We start from the raw sequence: 22,089 nt of genomic DNA on the forward strand, positions 1-22,089 counted from the left end.
GTGCTAGGAAGGTATAATTGATCATCCTTTACATTCTTGTTGATTGATTTTGATGTTTGTTGGGTTAATAACAAACCCTAGCTGGCCGATTTTGAGTATGTACATAGTTAATATGATTGTTGTTATTTGGATGATGACTGATAACTAGATTGAATCTTGTTGCATGGTGATTGTTGTGTCTTTGATTTGAGTTCAAACACAAACCCTACTCTTGTATGTAATGTGAAATTGATGTGCATGGATGGTGTTTATGGAGTCTAGAGGGTTATATGGATGCATGATAGTTCATAGATTGTTATTATGTTGAGTTTGGATGCAAACAGATTCTGGACAGAAGGTGTATACGATGTTTAAGTGACTGTAACGAAGTGTAAACGTGAAAGTTGGTTGAGATTGTGGGTACTGCAGTAAACTAGGTTGAGTCTAGTTTCTATAAAGTATAATTTTGAAATTTTTGGACAAGTAGAAGTTAACTTTTATGATTTTATAAAAACGTTGTGCAAAGCTGAGCTGTTAGACCTGCTGTTAGGTTATGTTGTAAATGTTATATCTCATGAACTACGAGACCAATTGGGTTGGTTCCACTTCTGGAAGTTGACTCATTGAGTTAGAAACCAAACCCAAGTGGTCTTGCATTTATTGGATTTTTCGTTTAAGGGGAATTGCAAATAACATTCTGTTGTGCATGAATCTGACTGTTATGAGTTTGCTGTAATGATTTGATGATTGTGAGAAAACTATGAGGAATAAAAATGTAATAAAATATGTTCTGGAAACCTAAGATATATGTGCTTCTGAAATGATTTTTGGTAAATTAATTTAGATGCTATGATCGGTGAAGTAGTACAATCTTTCTAGTAGGATTTCTGTCTCGGTGAAACTAGCTGCTGAGTTTTGTGAAAATGCATGAAATATGAAACTTGCTAATTTATTATCGTGTTTTGACCAAATTGCCCTTGAGGGGAATGATTGCAAGATAATTGTCGTGTTTTGACTAAAATGCCCTTGCGGGGAATAACTGCTAATTGATTGTCATAATTTGACCAAAATGCCCTTATGGGGAATAATGGCTAGTTAATTGTTATTTGTTGACCAAAATGCCCTTACGGGAAAAATTGCTAGTAATGTACGTTATGAATACATGACACGTATATGATTGCTTACACATGTGATGTGCCACAAAAACACTTGTTAAAGTCACACACGATTCACGAACGAAACACGAAACATGTTATGTGCATAGGTATTATGTGCCGGGTCTAGAGACTCGATAATATTCCGACACTTAGAAAAAAATCTCTTTGTTGTTTTAGAACGTTAGAGAGAGTTTTTCGGTGACGCGCATCTTGGTGATTTATTTTGGGAAATTCTTCGCAAACAGTGAGTTTCACTTTCCCCTCTTTAAACTGTTTTCAAACGCTTTTCACTTGGGGGAGATAACATACTCCACAACGCATTTAAGATTTTGTTATAAATTATATATCACTTGTAAAGGCTAAGTGGCAAACGAAATATTTAAAGTCCTACACATCGAACCGGTTAATATTTAGAATAGCGAGTCACTGTTGAGTAGTACTACTGGGTTTGACAAACCCCACCCATTGCTAAACTCGACTGGAGGTCGAGCGGGTGTAATTTTGGCTAACACGTACCATGGTCTGGAGGACCTGGTGACAAGGCACTTACTAAACGAGTCAGCTTCGGTGTCGAACACTTAGTAATACTTGTTGTATAGACTAGCTACCTATCGATATATAATTTGACATAACACTATCTGGTAACGCAAAACGCCGTAACGTGGTTACGCAAAACGCTTAACGCAAAACGCCGTAACGTGGTTACGCAAAACGCTTAACGTAAAACGCTGAACGCAAACGCTAAACGATTTATTTTATATGACTTGTGAACTCACCAACCTTGTGTTGACACTTTTAGTATGTTATTCTCAGGTAGCCGAGCGGGCGCGCGGTTTAGGAACATGCATTGATTGAAAACGCTTTTGTCATGCAAACTTATTTTTAATGATTATCTTTGGTTTTAAGTCGTCATGCGTGACGCAACTTTTGATTAAATGTTTTTACGCTTCCGCATTTAATTACTCGTAAACGTTTTTCATGGTTTTGAAACTTTATTTTATGGTTTGATTATAACTGATGATTCCGATCCTGTTAGTTCACGCCCTCTGACGGTAAAACTCCGTTAGTGGATTTTGAGGGTGTGACATGAAAGGAAACCGAAGCGGTCAATCCGTATGAACTATAAATAAGCATAAACACGACTTTTAACGACTATTCTGACGAGAGTTTATGGTTGACTAATTTTATGAATAATATTATTATAAATCTTAATATAATTTATAGTTAATTTAGATAATTTTTATTTACTTTAAAACTTATTTTTTTATGATTTTTGAAAGATAAAAATCGAATAATTAATGATAATTAAGCTAATAAACTGATATAAGAAAATAAAAAAAATGGTGTCTAACCCGGGTCCATACGTTAGCAGTTTAACATCTTAACCAACTGATCCAGATATCGTATTCGTGTATGATATGATTTTTAATAAATTAATATATTAACAGTTTTAGAGTATTTATTAATAATAATAACCAGTTCAAAAACAAAACAAATGAAGGCTTGACCCGGGTTTCGAACCTGGGTCTGATGTCTACGAACCATGAAGTTGACCAGTTATGCTAGCGTGGATATTCGTTAATTCAACCAGTTTAGTTCTTAAAATACGCATTCTGAATTTAACATTATTTTATTAATATACTAAAAACATTTAAGGTGTGATTGACCCAGGTTTCGAACCCGGGTCTCGCGTGTATTAGACCAGAACCATAACAACTAGGCCATGTTAATCATTCAGTTGTCATACAAGAACGATTATTCATATATTATGACAGAATTCATCTTCTCCAATGGAAAACCCTAGGTTTTCAATTGGAGTAAATGGTTCCATGTTTGGTGTAATTGACCTTGGGGTTTGTTTTAGGTGTTGAGATTCGTTATTATACATATTGCAATTACCTGGATAGATCTTGGTTCGTCGGAGTTAGGGGTTCGTTGATAATCCGAAGCTCCGAGCTCGATTACGGCCAAATTAAAGAAAAAGAGAGTGTAAGAGAGGTGTGAGCAAGTTTAGGCTGAGAAGAGGGTCCTATTTATACTACGAATGGGAGAGTTTACGCATTAATTTGGTGGATTGATTTTCCTGGATTTTCGGGTGAGTATCGCGGGATTTATCCGCGATTTTAAGGTCGTTATAATGTAATTGATTTGTTAGTTATTGATGGTTAATGACGACGAAACGCGTTAAACTAAAAGTTCGGGTTAAAGATTATGGATTTAGAGGTGTTTGGGAACTCCGGCGCCGCCACCGGCGACAGTGGCCGGAAAAACGGGGTCACAGGGGGCGGGGGCTGGGTTTTAATATTAATATAATATAATTCAAATAGACTTTTACAGTTTGCACCCCTAGAGTTTCATAACCCTTTAAGTTTAAGATCAATATTTAAAATTTCATTTTTAACCCTAAACTATTTAATTTAAGTTAAATAACTTCGATTTTTGGAATATTTATGAGTCTAATCCCGCAAAGCACAATTAACGATAAAGCTCGAGAGTTTGTAAATGAATCAATACTATTCGAACGCACATTGAACATCAAACGTTGGAATATAAACGACGAACAAACATACTTTGAATGCTAAACCGAGTCGAAAACATTAACGAACGTCAAGCGTAATCTCGTGAATATAATATATATATATATGTATGTATGTACTTCAAAACAGAAATCCGAAAATTCAAAACGGGTCGGGTTTTCGGGTTTGAAAAGTAACGAATGTTACAGTTTTTTTTTCTTTTTAATTCTTATTATACCTATACACATATGTATACTTTCATTTAATCTCTAGTTACGTAATGTACACATATGTACATTATCATTTACCTTAAATTATACATATTTGTATAGGAAAAAAAATATGTGTGTACATATATTTACATATTATACATATATGTATAATTTAGCTAAACCGATAATTTTTTTTTACGTTTTTTTAGAAACCGGGATGATAAATAAGAACTTTGGTTTTTATACTTTTTTATTTTTGTGTTTTTTTTTGTTTTATGATTTTTTTTTATTTTTGGGTTTTTTTGTGGTCTAAAATGGTTCTCATAGTTCTCAATTCTCAAAAACTTCTCACATGATCCTGATCCTATATATATATTGTCGAAAAGTAAATACTAGTTTTGATGACATGTTACGTAATAGATGCATTAAGCACTTTACTATTTGAACGTCAATAAGTTATTAGATTGGTGTATTTAAACGAGGGGTAAAAGATTTTAACTATATTTATTATAAAAATATACATACTCATTATATAAAGGTATATATGTGTATATTGATATAAGGCTAAATATATATAAATCCCTTGTTTATTTTATATAATATTTTATTAGTTTTGTTTGGTTTTAAGTAAGATTTGTATATTACTAACGTATTTGTATATTTTAGGTTCTGAGTTTCAATCATGTCGAAAAGAGGGTGAAAAACAAGCGAAAACAAGCAAAATGAGAGAAGGCCCGTCGCGCGCCACTTTGGGCTCACCTTTTTAGAATCTTCTACTAATATTAAGTCTATGGGCTCAGATTTCTAGAATCTTCTACAAATTTTAAGTTTATGGGCTTAGATTTCTAGAATCTTCTCTAATTTTAAGTTTATGGGCCTTGAAAGTCTATATAAACATCCATAAACTTAACCCTAATCATAACCTGAATACCCTATCCGACTTGGACGAATTTGGGAGCTCAAGAGGAGATCTTTTGGAGGGTTTGAAGGCAAGGAATCAGCCGGTGAAATGCTTATCATCCAAGGACGAAGACCACGGGTTTTATCGCCTTTAATCTTCCGTCCTTATTTATTTTCGCCATGAATTCCATTAGTATTGTTTTGTTGGATTTTAAGATGCTAGGCTAAACTTTATAGACTACCTAGGCTTATGATGAACCTTTTTTGATGTTTGATTTTGACTTAGGATTTATTTATAGTTATGGTTTTATGAACTAGTAAAAGGTTTAATTATACTAAATTGATGCATATATGTGCTTAGGATTGTTTGTTGAGTTTTATTATTCCATAGTTGCCTTGATTATTGTTTGTCATTATGATAGGTTGCTATTAGGTCATCTACTTTGTGTTTTTGACTATTTTTATGATTGATTTTGAATAAGATCAAAAGAATAATATTATTTAATTAAATAGACCTAAGTGTGCTGCTAACCTAAATAGCTGTAAGGTGCTAGGTTATTGATAGATCTTTGTTGGTCAGGATTGCTAGATTTAGTTCTTCGTAAGGAGTCCGTCTAGGTTTGAATGGTTAACTTTGTTTATTGAATCAATTGAATATTAGATTGCCTTTGATTTCCGCGCTGTAAGGTAGGATTTTGTATAAAGGAACTAGTTTGTAATCAATTAGGTGACCGTAAGGAAACTTGATTTTTAATTTTGGTGTGCGTTAAAACTTATTAGAAACCCATAGGTGTCTCTTGAGAAGGGTCAGGGGTCCTGTTCGGGTTTTCTCTTAGGTGTCTACTTTACGATCCAAGTCCATAACTAAATATTTTCCCGATTAATTAACAACTGAAATTTAGGGGACTCTAGCCTAGGTAGTTATTTCATCATCGTCTGAATTAAGTCCAAGCTCTAAGTTTAGTCGTCTTTAGTTTTTTAATTCGTTTAAATTAGTTTATTAGTAAAACCCCCCTGAAACAAATAATAAATAAATAAGTCGTGTCTACAGTTAAGTCTAATTAGCTAGTAAACGTAATTTAAAGAGTCATGTGGGTTCGATATCCGGACTTACTTAGCTGTACGAGAGTCGATCGGTTCAATTGCCGGTTAGTAGTTTAATTAAGTTTAAGAGTCTAGAATTTATTACTTAGTGTCTAGATTAGCGTGTTTTTATTAGAATAATTTTGGCACATCATATATATAAAAGAAAGTTGTGAAACTAGGGACGAGATGAGGGGAAAATAGTCATCCCGAGGTTCGGTTTCGTTAAAACAACGTTTATTTAATGTTATATTATAATTAGAATAAAAATAAAACAAAGAATGAAATAAAATAAAATAAAATAAATGAGCAAAAATCGGGTCCAGGGGGTTCGAACCCGCGCCTGGACCGGTTCCAGACTTATTATACACACACACCAGCCATCGAGCTAGCGTGTTAGCTTGTGAGAAATTAACAACTGATAAATGTATAACCCGTTTCCCCTTTAGCCCCAATTCAAGTTTAAACCCTAGAAGTTAAATCAGATTATTTGTATGTTGTTTGATTAAATCAAGTTAGGGTTAATGATTAGCAGCCAGAAACGATTGTTACACATAATTCAATTAACCGAATTGATGATGAAATATGGGAGAACGACGAACTAGGCATCGTGGCTTCGGGTTGAACTATAAAGAGACCTTGACGGCTTCGAAAATTGCAATTGAATTAGGGTTTAGGTTCGCAAGGTTGTGAGGATTGTGTGTGCACGGTTAATTGAATTATGCTTATGTATTTATAGGGTTCCAAGATTGACTGAGCCGCGGGTTAATCTAAAGAATTACTCATGATTTTGATTCGTTTTTCCCAATTTAGAGTGTCGGTGAGGTGCGATTTGGGTTAGTAAAAGATATGGCAAGATCAATCCTTGATTATACTCATTAATTGTGGCTCGAGAAATGGAGGGGGGGGGGGTATTGTCGGCGTGAAGAAGGAAGGAAGAAGGGAAGGAAGATTTGAATATTATTTGCAACCTAGTCCTTGCTTTTTGATGTGTGATGCAAAATTTGATTAAAGTTTAGTTTGAGGGTTAGTTTTGCATATCTTGGATAGTTAAATAAATATATAAGATAAATTATTTAAACCAAGGAAATCTATTATTGATAGATTCACCCGAATACAAACCGGGTCAGGTAACGTTTACAAATGAAATAAAAACGGAAAAACCGAAATGTTACAGCATTCCCTACTTTTGGAAATTTCGTCCCAAAATTAGAGATTAAGCTGTAATGAAGAGGTGCGGATACTTGGCTTCCATTTGGTCTTCCCGTTGGATTCCCAACGAACTTTAACAAGCGGAATGCGGCTACGCTCGCATAGATTCATCAATTTGTACTTCATCGAGGGGTATGTGGAGATTCCCTTCGGCTAAGCACTTCTTGAGATTCGAAATGTGAAAAGTCGGATGAACATTGGAGAGTTCCTCAGGAAGATCGAGACGGTAAGCAACTCAACCAACCCTTTCAATGATTTCAAATGGCCCAACAAAACGAGGAGATAACTCGTTTCTTTCACCAAAACGAACGACTCCCTTCCAAGGAGATACTTTGAGGAGAACTCGATCACCAACATTAAACTCGAGGGGTTTACGGCGCTTGTCGGCGTAGCTCTTTTGACGGCTACGAGCGGCAATAAGATTTTGACGAATAAGAGCAATCCGGTCGGAAGTTTCTTGAACAAGCTCGGGACCGGTGATTTGCGATTCACCAATCTCGTTCCAACAATTCGGGGAGCGACATTTTCGACCATAGAGAGCTTCAAAAGGTGCCATGCCAATACTAGTGTGGAAACTATTATTATAGGGAAAACTCAACAAGTGGTAAGTGAGTATCCAAATTTCCACCAAAATCTAGCACACAAGAGCGGAGCATATCTTCGAGCGTTTGAATCGTTCGCTCGGATTGACCATCGGTTTGCGGGTGATAAACGGTGCTTAGATCGATACGGGTACCCAAGGCAATTTGCAACGAATTCCAAAAATGAGAGGTAAACCGACCATCACGATCGGAGATAATGGTCAACGGTGTTCCATGGCGACAAATGATATTCTTGACATAGAGTTGAGCTAGTTGAATCACGGTGAACTTTTCTCGAATGGGTATGAAATGAGCCGACTTAGTTAATCGATCAATAATTAACCAAATACTATCATTGCGGCTTTGATTAGTGGGGAGTTTGGTGACAAAATCCATAGCTATGTCCTCCCATTTCCAAACGGGGATCGGTGGTTGCTCGAGCAAGCCAAACGGCTTTTGATGCTAGCCTTGACCTTAGAACAAGTGAGCCATTTAGATACATATATCGCGATATCTTTCTTCATTCCCGGCCACCAAAAAATGGGACGAAGATCGACATACATCTTATCCGCACCGGGATGAATCGAGTATCGTGACTTATGAGCTTCATCAAGGATGAACGTGCGAAGACCGTCACGATCGGGAACCTATAAACGGTTCAAATAATAAAGCAAACCATTGCGTTTGGTTTCCAGTTGGAGTTCGGCGCCACACGACATCTCGTCGTATAAACTTCCTTCGGTGACGGAGACGTGTTGTGCGTCGAAGATGCGGTATTGAAGGTCGAATTGCATGGGCCACAATTGAGCAAGACGGATTTAATGTGACTCTTACGACTAAGAGCATTGGCCACGACATTTGTTTTTCCGGGGGGGTAGCGAATCTCGTAATCGTAATCGCTTAACAATTCGGCCCATCGTCTTTGTCTCATGTTGAGATCCTTTTGGTCGAATATGTGTTGCAAACTCTTATGATCGGTGAAAACCACACATTTCGTACCATAAAGGTAGTGTCTCCAAATTTTCAAGGCCAACACGACCGCACCAAGTTCGAGATTGTGCGTCGTGTAATTTTTCTCGGGAACCTTGAGTTGACGTGAAGCGTAAGCAATGAACTTGTCTCGTTGCATAAGAACGCAACCGAGACCTTGGATAGAAACATCACAAAATACAACAAAATCACCGTTGCCCTCGGGAAGAGCAAGTATAGGAGCATTGCAAAGCATGTCCTTTAAGGTTTGAAACGCTTTTTCTTGTTCAGGACCCCATTCATAGACCTTCCCTTTGTGGGTTAGTGCGGTAAGGGGTGAAGCAATCTTCGAAAAGTTGCGGATGAAGCGACGGTAATATCCCGCTAAACCAAGAAATGAGCAGACCTCCGTTGGAGAGGATGGGGTTTTCCAATTTTTAACGGCCTCGATTTTAGCGGGGTCAACGTGAATACCCTTGTCGTTGACGATGTGGCCCAAGAATTGAACTTGCTTTAGCCAAAATTCGCATTTGGAGAATTTAGCATAAAGTTGTTCTTTCCGCAACAAATCAAGAATGGCGCGCAAATGATCCTTGTGTTCGTGCTCGGATTTAGAATATATCAAGATGTCGTCGATGAAAACAATCACGAACTTGTCGAGGTAGGGTTTACAAACGCGATTCATAAGATCCATGATTAATTGAATTATGCTTTTGTATTTATAGGGTTCCAAGATTGATTGAGCCGCGGGTTAATCTAACGAATTACTCGTGATTTTAATTCGTTTTTCCCAGTTTAGAGTGTCGGCGAGGTGCTATTTGGGTTAGTAAAAGATATGGCAAGATCAATTCTTGATTATACTCGTTAATTGTGGCTCAAGAAACGGGGGGGGGGGGGGGGTATTGTCGGCGTGAAGAAGGAAGGAAGAAGGGAAGGAAGATTTGAATATTATTTGCAACCTAGTCCTTGCTTTTTGATGTGTGATGTAAAATTTGATTAAAGTTTAGTTTGAGGGTTAGTTTTGCATATCTTGGATAGTTAAATAAATTTATAAGATAAATAATTTAAACCAAGGAAATCTTTTATTGATAGATTCACCTGAATACGAACCGGGTCGGGTAACGTTTACAAATAAAATAAAAATGGAAAAACCAAATGTTACAACAAGTAGTTGGTTAGAACCACACAAGTTTGATATATACGTAAAGAAAATCATACAATTCTATGAACAAGTGTAAAACGCAAGCAAGGTTCTTTCCAGTTGGTAACAACTAGCGTACTCAAATAAACGCACGCAAAGGTCCTTTCCAGTTGGTAACAACCAACTTACTCGGACCGGGTGTCCCTTTCCACTCATAACACGATGGTCCTGAGTGCAAAGGCGGGGGGGGGGGGGGGGGGCGTATGATCATACTTATCAAAGCCACCACTTGAAATTGAAATCGACGCAAGTAAGCAACTAAACACACAAGTCTATAATACGAATTGTAGTTTGAATAAAGAATAACTAAGTAAATTCTTGAATATGATATACATGCTACCCTTAAAGTGTAAAAATGTTAAAACAGGGGTGTGAGAAACTCACCTCGAAAATGAGGATGATATTTGAACGAGTCGAACAAACAAGGGGGAGAATCACGGTGGATTATCCTAAACAAGTAATATGTATGCTAGATTTTAACACAAGTCTAAATGGAAAGGAAACCACGACAAATTGACACTTAGAGATTTTGATTAAAAATGAGTTGAACTAAAATGAATTAAAGTTTATATAAATCATTTGATATTTATTAGTTGAGTAATGATTTGTAAATGCATAATTATATCTTTTTAATATAAGCTTAAATAACAAGATTAAAAACAATTTATGATGAAATGTTTTGCTTTATTTTAGTAACATAATAAAGTTAATTTACTAATTAACTAGGTTAGAGCCCGTGTTCCACACGGGTGAAAAATATAATAAAAATAAAAAAAATATTATACGTAATATGTAAATTCAATTGTTTCATATAATAATTTTTATTTATGACTTTTTTTATTAAGTTTTTGATATATTATGCACTATAATTTTAAGTTGAAAACCAAACATTGATATTTGATTTACTTCAAATAAAACATTAATACCGATATTGTTATATTAAATATTGTGTGTATAAAAATGATATTTATAACAAAATATTGTCACATATTTAAAAACTAAATTTACAAAGACTAAGGTTTTGTAGTACAAGAAAATAAATAAAAATATATTATATTTTAAAATAAAGAGAGAAACGATGAACAATCTTAAATGGTTGTGCTAAAAAGATATGAGAAGACAATGTCATATTATGAATTATGAAAATGTTAACAATTAAATATAAATTTGGTTTTATACTTGAAGAGAAATCACATTTATATATGTGAAGTCAAGAAATCAAACACAATTACCATTTTAGTGAAGTTGGTAAGCACATTTGGTTTGAAACATGAGCTCTTGGGTTCGAAACCCGTATCACACAATAATATATTTTTGAAAATTTTATAAAGACTTACGGGTCATAGATTATAATAGAAAAACGGGTCATGGGTCACATAATACAATAGAAAATAGTGATATGATATTTACTTGGCATCCTATGTGGAGTTCCTAGTTAAATGCCATATGGACAACTTGTGTTGCTTTAATAGTATAGTTAAAAGTTAAATTAGATTAGATTAGTTTAAAGGCTTTTACATGAATTATTTTAACGAAATTATATATGCTAGCTCATGTTGAACAAAAATAAACAATAATTAATTATTTAAAGATATGCATATTAGTCCTATTTTAAAGAAAAATTAAATAAAAATAACTTTGTATAAATCATCTTATTTAAAAGAAAGCGTGTAAAAGTTTATGATCATCAATGGATCATACGATTTATATATATATATATATATATATATATATATATATATATATATATTCATGCTTGTAATTGCAAAATAACTAAGTTTGATCAAAGATTTAGAAATACCAAAGTGTTTATCTTGGATATCCATAATCATAATGATTCTTAAAACCAATATAAGATTTTTATGATAAAAGTACCATGATCACGAAGAACAACTCATGAACAAGTATGAACATTCAAGGTAAAATCAAAATAAAAGCTATAAAATGCAAATTTACTTGCTAATGCTCTCAAGTTTAAGAAAAGAATGCATTTGAGGTGTGAAAATGATGGAGGGATTAGTTCTCTTTTTATAGTGAAATTGTAGAGTTGTTATGTTTATAGAATTTATGGAATTTAATCATGTTGAATATAATTAAAAACAAAAATTAAAATGGTTTAAAAGGTTTTCAAAGTGTATAACTCTTTCAATAAATTTATTTAATTAAACCTTCATTGGCTTTTTTTTATTAGTTAAACTAACATATGAAAAGATGGTAACAATAATAATCAAAGAATAATTCTAGCGATTTGTATGGGAAAATTTCATGAATAAATTATCTTGATTATGAATGTTTTAAATGAGCATGCAGTACTATAAGGGTGGTGAAAATATAATTGCATAGAAATGATCACATAAAATACATGAAACGAAAATTGAGATTAATTAATAACATTAAAAAATATATAAATAAATAAAAACAAGACCAAAAATTTAAAACGGGTCAGATTTTCGGGTTGAAAATTAACGAATGCTACAGGATTCACAACTTTTAGAAATTTTGTCCCGAAATTAAAATGAAAATAAAAATTTAAAAGAAAACAACTAGTACATGGAGTTGTTAAAAGTTTTAACAAATTCTATAAATACATAATTAAATAAAGAACATCGATCTTTGAATGACCCGAAAGACGCCATAAATGTGAATATGGCAATGACACTTATATATAGGGTGTACCAGCAGCGTATCCATTATGCCCTTATCATACTGCATTTGTCCCGTTTTCCAAAATCATTCTAGGCTTTGAGTTATTGCACACAACCGAACTTATATAAGTGTCATTGCCATAATAAATTGTCTCATTATGTGGGTTTTAAGATATAATCAAAAATTTTATATGATGGATTAGGTGGCTTTCTCTAACCATGAATTTGAGATTATCATCGACATATTATTGACGATCATCGACGGTGGTAAACTCAAGACGGTCATCGAATGCGAACTTGGCCTGTTGATAGATTTCCCACAAATTATCCTAATAAATGATTTCAAAAAGTGAATTAAGTGTATTGCCTTGCTATTGTCAACTCCTTGGTGATTATAAAGAAAGTCATCATTGCTTTCAAGAGAAAGATGCTTGTAAAGTGATAAATAGGGAAAAAAAACAGAGAAAACATTGAGTTTTTATCAACTATTTTTTTTTCGTTCAATAAAAGATGGACACTATCTTTCCTATAAAATCCATTTTGTATTTTCGGTTTTAAAACCTTAAAGCGATGGATATATGCAAAAGTTCAAAACATTTGAAAACCTCTCACTCTGAATCATTTGCAAAAATCAAAAGTAACATACGGGTATGATATTAAATAACTACAACCTTTGTAGCGAAGTGGTTTAAGTATTGAACAATCTGATGTAGTGGATGAACGAACCCGATGCTTGCCTCTAGCGATATCCACACTTGCAATGGGAGTTTATTAAACCCGGTTTGTGAAGATCAAAAACACTTTATACATGCAAGTAAATGGTTATTAACGCTAACTGTTCATTTATGTTAAACCGTGTTCATATAAGTGTGTTAATTTATGTTTGTTTAATTTTCTTGTCTTTGCTCACTTATGTCTGTGAGGCAGTGAGCTGTTCGTTTAGATTTTAAACGAACGAGTATAGAAAAACAAGAACACTGCTCATTTTTTAAACACATGAACACAAACACAAATATGTATGATTAAGTATTCATGTTTGTATTTGTTAAAGTTAAATAAACGAACATATGCATGCCCTTGTTTGTGTTGGTTTACATGCGTACTTAGGGGGTGTTTGGTTGAGTCTGAATGGAGCCATTAAGAGGGTAAGGACTGATTTGTTCAGATGTATGCATGCATGTTTGGTTGGTTTAAACAAAACCTCTTAATCGATCGATCAGTATACCTCTTAATCATCCAGCTTTGAAAACTTGTTGAATCATTCAGAGACAAGGATGCCCTTCACCACCAATCTTCATCTTCACCTCTGCTCCTCTCCCCTTCTTAACCATCGATCTCCATCACCATTCTTCACAGTCGAACACCGCCGATCCCCGAACTGTGACATCCTCGTTGATAACCAGGTCCAATTTGTATTTCTGGTTCAGTTGATTTCTTTTCCATCCTCAATCGTTATAGAATTACTCAATTTATGATTCTATTTAATACATTTTTTTTGATTGTTTTGATTCAATAGATTCAGTTTAATCGATTTCGATTATCTAGGGTTGAGTTTAGTTTCTTGTTTAATCATATGGGGTTGTCCCAGTTTTGAAGAAATTGATTGAAGATTGTTTTTTTATAAATGTAATTCTTGATTAAGATAGATTTTTATGTAAATCTAAGGAGGTTTGGATTATGGGTTTGATTTTCTTGTTTTATCACTTGGGGCTTGTAATTTGTTTGTTTGTGTGTATATAAATGCTATAAAGGATGCAGTTTGTAGGCCTCGGCCCGACTTCTTCTGGCGGTGTTTTCCGGATGGAAAAGACGTATGTTGCTTTTTAGATTGTTGTTTTGTTACATTTGTTTTGTTTTGTTTTTTTTTTGAAATACTTGAATGTTTTTTGTACTAGGATCATGTTGTTTTCTTCAGCTTTATGATCAACTGGGAAATGCTATATGTCATGGTGATTGCAAGGTTGTTAGAGAAGGCCATAAAAGTTTCCCGAGTGGACATGCTTCATGTGAGCAACACATTCTGCATGATTATTTATTTCTGTCAAAATGCATACGGTATAATTAGAAGTGGTAACATGGGCGGTCAGTAAACGGGTCAAGTTGGGTTGAGCTATACCATTTTTATCTAAATTTATGTTCTTTTTTTAAAATGATTAATAAGTTTATCAACTATGATTAAGTCATATTATTTAAAAAAGTACTAATTATTATATGGTTTATGCATTATCTAATTGATATAATTCCCAAGGTTGGCGCACAAAATGGGTTTTTAGAATATTTGTTAGAATATAATAAACAGTTTCGAATCTTAACATAAATTTAGTCTTGGCTTGGTGGTTGTTATGGGTTGTTGTTTAGATAAGATGGTAATATTTGTTGGTATATAATAAACAGTTTTGAGTCTTAACATAAATTTAATCTTGGCTTGATGGTTGTTATGGGTTGTTTTTTAGATAAGATGGTAATATTTGTTAGTATATAATAAACAGTTTCGAATCTTAACATAAATTTAGTCTTGGCTTGGTGGTTGTTATGGGTTGTTGTTTAGATTAGATGGTAGTTATTTGTCAGTGTTCGAGTGTCTGGACACTCAGGCTTTTATTTTGGTGTTATTTCTGTCCAGTTAGGTTATTTATTTTTTGTTTACTAATTTTTTTAGGTTTATTATTGCTATGCGCAGGTTCGAAACGACTTCGTTGTGGAACTCTTTGCATGTTTATTGTATGTTTGAACACGAATTGGTTTTAGGTTTCTAACACGTGTATTAGTCACGTCATTTTCTACTAACTGTTTACTTTTAATCAGCTGAAGTAATGGTCAGAACCACATGCAATCGGAATTGAACAAGCTCTCAGGTCAGTTTCTGGTCCATCTGTTGTCTTCCTTTTTTTGTTGCGACTGCGTTGATTCCTCGTCATCTATTGTGGTGCAGTTGGAATTTCTCTCTTTGCTGCTGTAGTCATGGGTCCAATTAAAGATTTAGTAGATTTCATATGTTGCTTAAAAATTGCATTTTTTTAGGTTTTTGATGTGCATGTTGAGTTTTTGGGGTGATATGTTTGTTTTTTTAATCTTTCGTTGCAGTATTGACATTAGGTCACAATTTCAAGTTTTGACTTATTTGCTCCAAAGTTGTTGCATGTCTGGGCTTGTGTATAGTTGGTTGATAGGCTGCCAATTATAAGAAGTTTGCTTTCATATTTTCTGTTGTACATGTGTTTTAGCCTTTAATGTTTCTCACGGGGCAGGTTATTGTTAGAAGGTCGATTTTATTTTAGCGGTGCACAATTTAACGGTTTTTTCTGTTTTCTTTTTTTTTGGTGTCTTAGTTTTTAGGCTTTGCGGATTGCTTTCGGCGTCTTTAGTTACTGGAATCTTAGGTATGGTTTTTATAGCTTAACGTATCTATTATGTGTGACAACCTTTTGTTTAAAGTTCACTGATCGTATTGACCTTCATTTTGGGTCTTAAGTGATGTTTAAAGCGTTCTTTGCAGATTGCTTTCGGCGTCTTTAGTTACTCGTTATTTTAGTTTGATTCCTTTATTTTTATTTATTTATTTATTGGCATATTATTTTATAAAAAGTTTAGTTTTGACTTTTGGTAGTAAATGGGTTGGTGAACGATGGTGGCATTTCCATCAAAATATGGCTATTAAAATAAATTAGTTAAGATGTTAAAACCGAAGCTTCACTTAGTTGTAAAGCTTAAATTGTTAAGATTTACTGAGTGAATTATTAATATTTAATTGTTTTTGAATTTTAAATTTCATTTTTGCTTAGGCATTGAAGTTTACTCATATGGGTTTTCTTTTTCTACCTTTTCAGACGAGTTTAAGGCTTTAACGGATGCGAAGTTGCAAACGGTATCGGCAGCATGTCACTGAACTCTTTCTTTAAGTAGATGCAAAACAAGGAGAATTTCTTACCAATTCGCCATTGTTTAATGCAGGATGATGATGTGAGAACATGGGTTTTGCAAAGGAACAATGTTGTGCAGAAGAAATGGATGCAGGGGTGGTTTAAAGTTTCGACAATGGATGTGATTTTGAAACTAGTTATGACATTGATTTGTTTAATGATTGGAATTATGCACACTGTTTTGTATGTAGCGTAACGATTGACAAACTAATTGAAACAAGTAATGTGTTGCAAATTGTCTCTGTTGTTGCATCGCACGAGTTCCTACTAGTATGAGAGTATGCACATAAGGTCTCATAAAAAGAATCTAAATTATGAAAAGGATAAAAAACATAAAAAGATGTCCACTCTCGACTAGTCGTGTACTTTACAAAATCTAAACATAAAAAGGGCTCCATGCGAGTTCATGATCAATTCTTTTTATAATTATATATCGTTCAAAGTTCAAACCAAACTGATACATTCATTTGGCATAAAATAATTCTGAGGGGTAAGATAGTCATTTTGATAGTTATTCAGATGTCCAACCAAACAGACTTTAACTTATTCAGATCTTACTGGCTCAGACTCTCTTAACCATTCAGATCTCTTACTGGTTCAACACTTAATGGTTCAGCATGTACTAAACAGCCCCTAACTTAATAGATGCATAACAAGAGTCTTTTATATATGGCCCAATAATAATCCGACAGCCCAAAAGAACAGTTTACGTCATCCATCCAACTACGAGAGACGGTGCAAAATTGTGTCTCCATCCACAAGCCCTAATTCACTCTCTCTCTCTGATGCGTTACAAACCCTAACTTAAAACTTACTTCACAAACAAATTACCTATTACAGAAAACAAAATAATCCTTCCTTGTTATAATAATAATAATAATAATCCAATTCACACTCTTTTTTGATCGCAGTGGAACTGAGTGTTCCAATTGATTCTTCAGAACTAACTCATAAATTATGATTGAACAGCAGCAGCAGCAACGCAACACCAAACGACGCCGTATTGCGTCACCAATCGAACAACCACAGGCTAGTTAGGCTTATGAATTCTAATAATCGATTCATGTTGCTGTTAGGCTTATTTTGTGGTTTTCTTTCTTTGCAGGAGGCACAAGTACCGAAACGAGAGGATGATCGAGAGGGACATTATACGTATACTTTGGGGGACAATCTTACTCCAAGATGTCAGTTTTTTTGCCTTTTTAATATTATTATTATTATTATTATTATTATTAATTGTATTAGTGCAATATTATTACATGGATGAAAAGTTTCAAATTAATCATTTGAAGCTAAAAACTAGGGATTAGCATTTTTACCTATTACCCGCACCTATGCATTTTAATGATACTAGTACTGAATTGACAAAATCAGTATGGTATTCGATTTATGCGTTCGCTCAACAGGGCATCTCCGTGTTTGTTTGTATAACCTTAACTGAATAAACGATCGAACACGAGCAATCAAACGAACGGCGTTTTCTTGTTTGTGTTTGTTCTTTAACAAAATGAGCGTGTTCATGTTCGTTTATGTTCATTCGTTAGCAGCCTAAACGAATGAACGTAAACCAACAGACAAACATAAATAAATGTAAACGATCGAACAGAAATGAATTTAAATGAATGAACGTAAACGAACATTCACAAAAAACACATGTGTTCGTGTTCGTTCAATTATTAAATAAACGAACTTCCTGACAAACAGTTCATGATTTTTTCACTGAACATTTGGTTCGTTTACAGTCTTACCTATTAAGAATTGCAAAGGAAAGAAAACGCTATTTAAGTGCTGGTATGATAAATACTGTGACTAGTATATACTTAGGAAATACAAGAAAACAATATGGGACCTGAATTACTAATCTGTTGTGCTTGTTTTCTTTATGTTTTATGCAGCAACTAACAGTTGGATTTTTGTTAATTGTATCGTGCAGATAAAATACTAAGCAAGATGGGTGAAGGTTAGTAGTAAAGTGTCCCATGTCTGCAAAATCTTATATTTTTATCACTCTTCTTTTGTGGATATCAGCAAATTGCTAGTGCTGTAGGCACATTTGGTCGAGTTTTGGAATGTTGGGATCGCCAAACCCGTGAATATGTAGCAATCAAAGTCGTCAGAAGCATAAGAAAGTATCGCGATGCTGCAATGATTGAAGTTGATGTGCTTGAACAACTTGCTAAGAACGCTAAAGGCAGATCACTGTATGTCACATTTCATAGTTTATGTATTGAAAACTTATTATGTTATATTATTATTATTATTATTATTATTATTATTATTATTGTCTAAACTTTTGTTCCTTTGTTTGTGCAGATGTGTGCAAATCAGGAATTGGTTTGATTATCACAATCATATATGCATAGTAAGTGTCTCAATGACTGTCTTATCCTCTAATTCCCAATATGTTCACTTATTTTGTTATTCTCTGTTTCAATTTGTTCACTCATTTTGTTATTCTCTGTTTGTTGATGAGGCTTTTAGTTACTATTAAGTTACAAATTTGGGGCTAATTGCTATATAAATCAGGTTTTTGAGAAGCTTGGACCGAGTTTATTTGATTTCTTAAAGAGAAATAAATACTCACCATTTCCTATGGATCTTGTTCGGGAAATTGGACGTCAGCTTTTGGAGTCTGTAGCATGTGTGTAGATTTATTTATAACCCTAAAAATGAAATTATTACAATCTTTTTGGGTAATGTTTTTGTTATATGTTATTATAATTGGCAGATATGCATAGTTTACACTTAATCCATACTGATCTGAAGCCGGAAAATATACTTCTTGTATCTTCTGATTATTTAAAGCTTCCTGGGTACAAGGTAGTTGACCTTTTGACTTTTAAGGTTGGACCCAGATTGGTTAAAGTTTTAAATAAGTTTTTCAAATACTGCAGAGAAGTTCACAGGGTGAAATTAGTTATAGATGGCTGCCAAAATCGAGTGAGATTAAGTTGATTGATTTTGGCAGTACTGCTTATGATAATGAAAATCATAGCTCCATTGTTTCTACAAGACACTACCGAGCACCTGAAGTTATTCTAGGTGACATGTCATATGAGTTCATTTGATTGATGTTTGTAGTTTGTAAACTTAATCCATAAGTTTATATTCTTAAACCTGCGAATATATGGAGTAGATTTGAGTTTTCATCATTTCATGTGCAAAAACACTGTTAAGATTCTCTTTCGATTTTCTTATCATTGTGTTTATTATTATTTCAGGGCTTGGATGGAGCTACCCGTGCGATATGTGGAGTGTTGGTTGTATACTTGTTGAATTATGCTCGGTTTGCCTTTATTCTTTTTACTTTATGTTTTAGGCCACGTGGTTTAAATTGAAATACTACATTTTTATATGGTATTTATAAAATATTATTTTAATTTTTCAGGGTGAAGCTTTGTTTCAGACTCATGAGAATTTAGAACATTTGGCAATGTTGGAGAGGGTATTGGGACCTTTACCAGAGCATATGATTCTTAGAGCAAAGTAAGAACTATTTTTTGGCCTGTAAACAAATTGTTTTAACTTTAACTGATCAAACGATCGGACACAAACAATTAAATGAATAGGTTTCTTGTTTATGTTCGTCTATGTTCGTTTTCTCAATAGTATAAACAAACCAATAACAATTCACAAACATACATGAACTAACATAAAAGAAAAAACATAGTTGCGCGAACAGCAATTTATGTGAATGTGTACATAAATTAGTTGGGCCTAAAAATTCGTTAAAACTACACTAAGTTGTAATGGGCCTAAAAGTTCTAATATACACAAACAAAACCTAAACAATATGAATGAACGAATGAGATGTGTGTTCATGTTATTTTGTTGAAATGAACAAAAAATTTGTTCGTGATTGTTTGTTTACTAAGCGGCTGTTTGGCACTTTGGAAGTCTTGTGCTGTACCACTAAGAGGCTTGACAGATTACGAGGTAGCGTATGAATGGTTCAGTATGGTTCAGAAACTTACCCATTAAGAGCCATTAAGAGGTGTTTTTTAAGTGAACCAAACACACCATACCTCTAACCGATTTGGAGGTAGCCTCTTAATGGAATCATTAAGAGGCTACCAAACAGCTAAACAATCATAAACGAACTTACTGCTGAAGTGCTGAACAGTTCATTGTACGTTTGGTTCGTTGACTGGACTACCTAGTTCTATAAACATTAATTTATTATATTTTTTGTTAACAAATTATAAATACTTTTCTCTAGAAAATCAATGTAAGAAGTAAAACAAAACAAAATGGAAATTATGTCTCAAGTAATCATTAAATGTTTTTTAAATAGAGAACCAATTTTGCAGGACTCTGTTATTATTTGGGTTGTTTTTTTTTCAAATTATTTATTACTACAGTCGGGATGCGGAAAAATACTTCAGAAGATCAAGGTTAAACTGGCCTGAAGGTGCGGTCTCTAGAGAGAGTATTAGAGCAGTAAGGAAGCTAGATCGCCTCAAGGTTCTCATTTACTAGCTTTCTTTTTATAAATATTACAAATATATATACAGATCAACTGACACTGTTTTTTATAATGTAGAATCTGATATCACAGTGTGTGTCAGTTGGAGGGTCAAGATCGTCTTTTATTGATCTGCTGCACGGTTTATTAAAGTTTGATCCTTCAGATCGTCTCACTGCTCAAGAAGCTCTTGATCATCCGTTCTTCAGATACAGCCCTGCATAAGCTGGCAACAGTTTTCTGGTACTGGTTGGACCCATAAACATTGTTTTGTTTTGTTTTGTTTTTAAATTTTGTTTTAGTTTTAATTTTAGTTAAGTATGATATACAAAAGTTATTAATAATAAGACAAGTTTTTTCTGAATGCAACCCGTTAGTGGTTATGAATCTATATTAATATCATTGACCTTATAACTTTGGCAGTTGCAGGTCCCTATGATACTGCGACTGCAGATGAGCTTCAGAGCATTTATGATGACGTGGACAAAAGAAGGATGGAAACAAGGTGATCTTGCGGCGTGCACATAGACATGTTCCTGGTTTTGAAAATGATTTTGTTGCGGTTGTGTTTGCACCGGTGCTTGTGCTGTTTATTTTTGTAGGTTTCAGAAAACGTTGTTTTATGTTTACTGTGTTCACAGAATAATATAATGCAATTCTGAACTTATATGTTGCACAATTTGAGTATTCACAATGCTTGTTTTGTAGGTTTCAGAAACCTTTGGTTTATGTTTTAATGTTTAGATAGTATTTAATGTATTAGTTATTACTTATTAGTAGAATTATATATTGATAATGAACTACTTGTATTTAATAAAGAAATATAAAAAGTAAAAAAAAATAATTTAGTGGCAATTCTGAACTAATAGATTGTTTGGAGAACTGTTATTGTTCGTTTGTTAAACAACATGAACAAGTAAAGTTCGTACTAAGTAAACACTGATAAGCTGCTTCTCATTCATTTACGTTTATGAATACTAGATACGGTATTTTTTTGAACGACCAACTAAATATAATATAATAATTTTAAACAAGTTTACAAAAGTATTTTTTTTTGAACGGCCAACTAAATATAATATAATAATTTTAAACAAGTTTACAAAAGACCGAGTCTAGCCAGAAACTAGTCCACGGCCTAGGGACCACCAACATAAACATAACGCAACCCAACCGAAAATAACCACACTAGCTACACTTTGAACCTACACCAATCCTCCCATGTAAAATGCGTCCCACCCGATCTATGTTT

General features: G+C 33.8%; 1 protein-coding gene across 2 annotated transcripts; it reads left to right on the forward strand.

Moving 5' to 3' along the window:
* The first annotated feature begins 17,484 nt into the window (after positions 1–17,484).
* Positions 17,485–21,431, forward strand: LOC143547984 (serine/threonine-protein kinase AFC3-like). Of its 2 annotated transcripts, none has more exons than XM_077039266.1 (12): positions 17,485–17,559; positions 18,309–18,335; positions 18,423–18,576; positions 18,689–18,737; positions 18,902–19,016; positions 19,104–19,195; positions 19,270–19,417; positions 19,597–19,661; positions 19,764–19,861; positions 20,737–20,839; positions 20,919–21,083; positions 21,270–21,431. In XM_077039266.1, the coding sequence occupies exons 2-11, from the start codon at positions 18,326–18,328 to the stop codon at positions 21,063–21,065; spliced, it is 981 nt and encodes a 326-aa protein (XP_076895381.1). In that variant the 5' UTR covers positions 17,485–17,559; positions 18,309–18,325; the 3' UTR covers positions 21,066–21,083; positions 21,270–21,431. The 2 variants fall into 2 exon arrangements, with proteins under 2 accessions (XP_076895381.1, XP_076895386.1); XM_077039271.1 differs by having other exon boundaries at positions 17,501–17,559; positions 18,415–18,576; positions 21,270–21,430.
* Positions 21,432–22,089: the final 658 nt, after the last annotated feature.

The sequence above is a fragment of the Bidens hawaiensis genome, unplaced genomic scaffold, assembly GCF_021521415.1.
Source record: "Bidens hawaiensis isolate Kalapana, Puna unplaced genomic scaffold, B.hawaiensis_p1.1 tig00000905_1, whole genome shotgun sequence".
NCBI classification, from domain to species: domain Eukaryota; kingdom Viridiplantae; phylum Streptophyta; class Magnoliopsida; order Asterales; family Asteraceae; genus Bidens; species Bidens hawaiensis.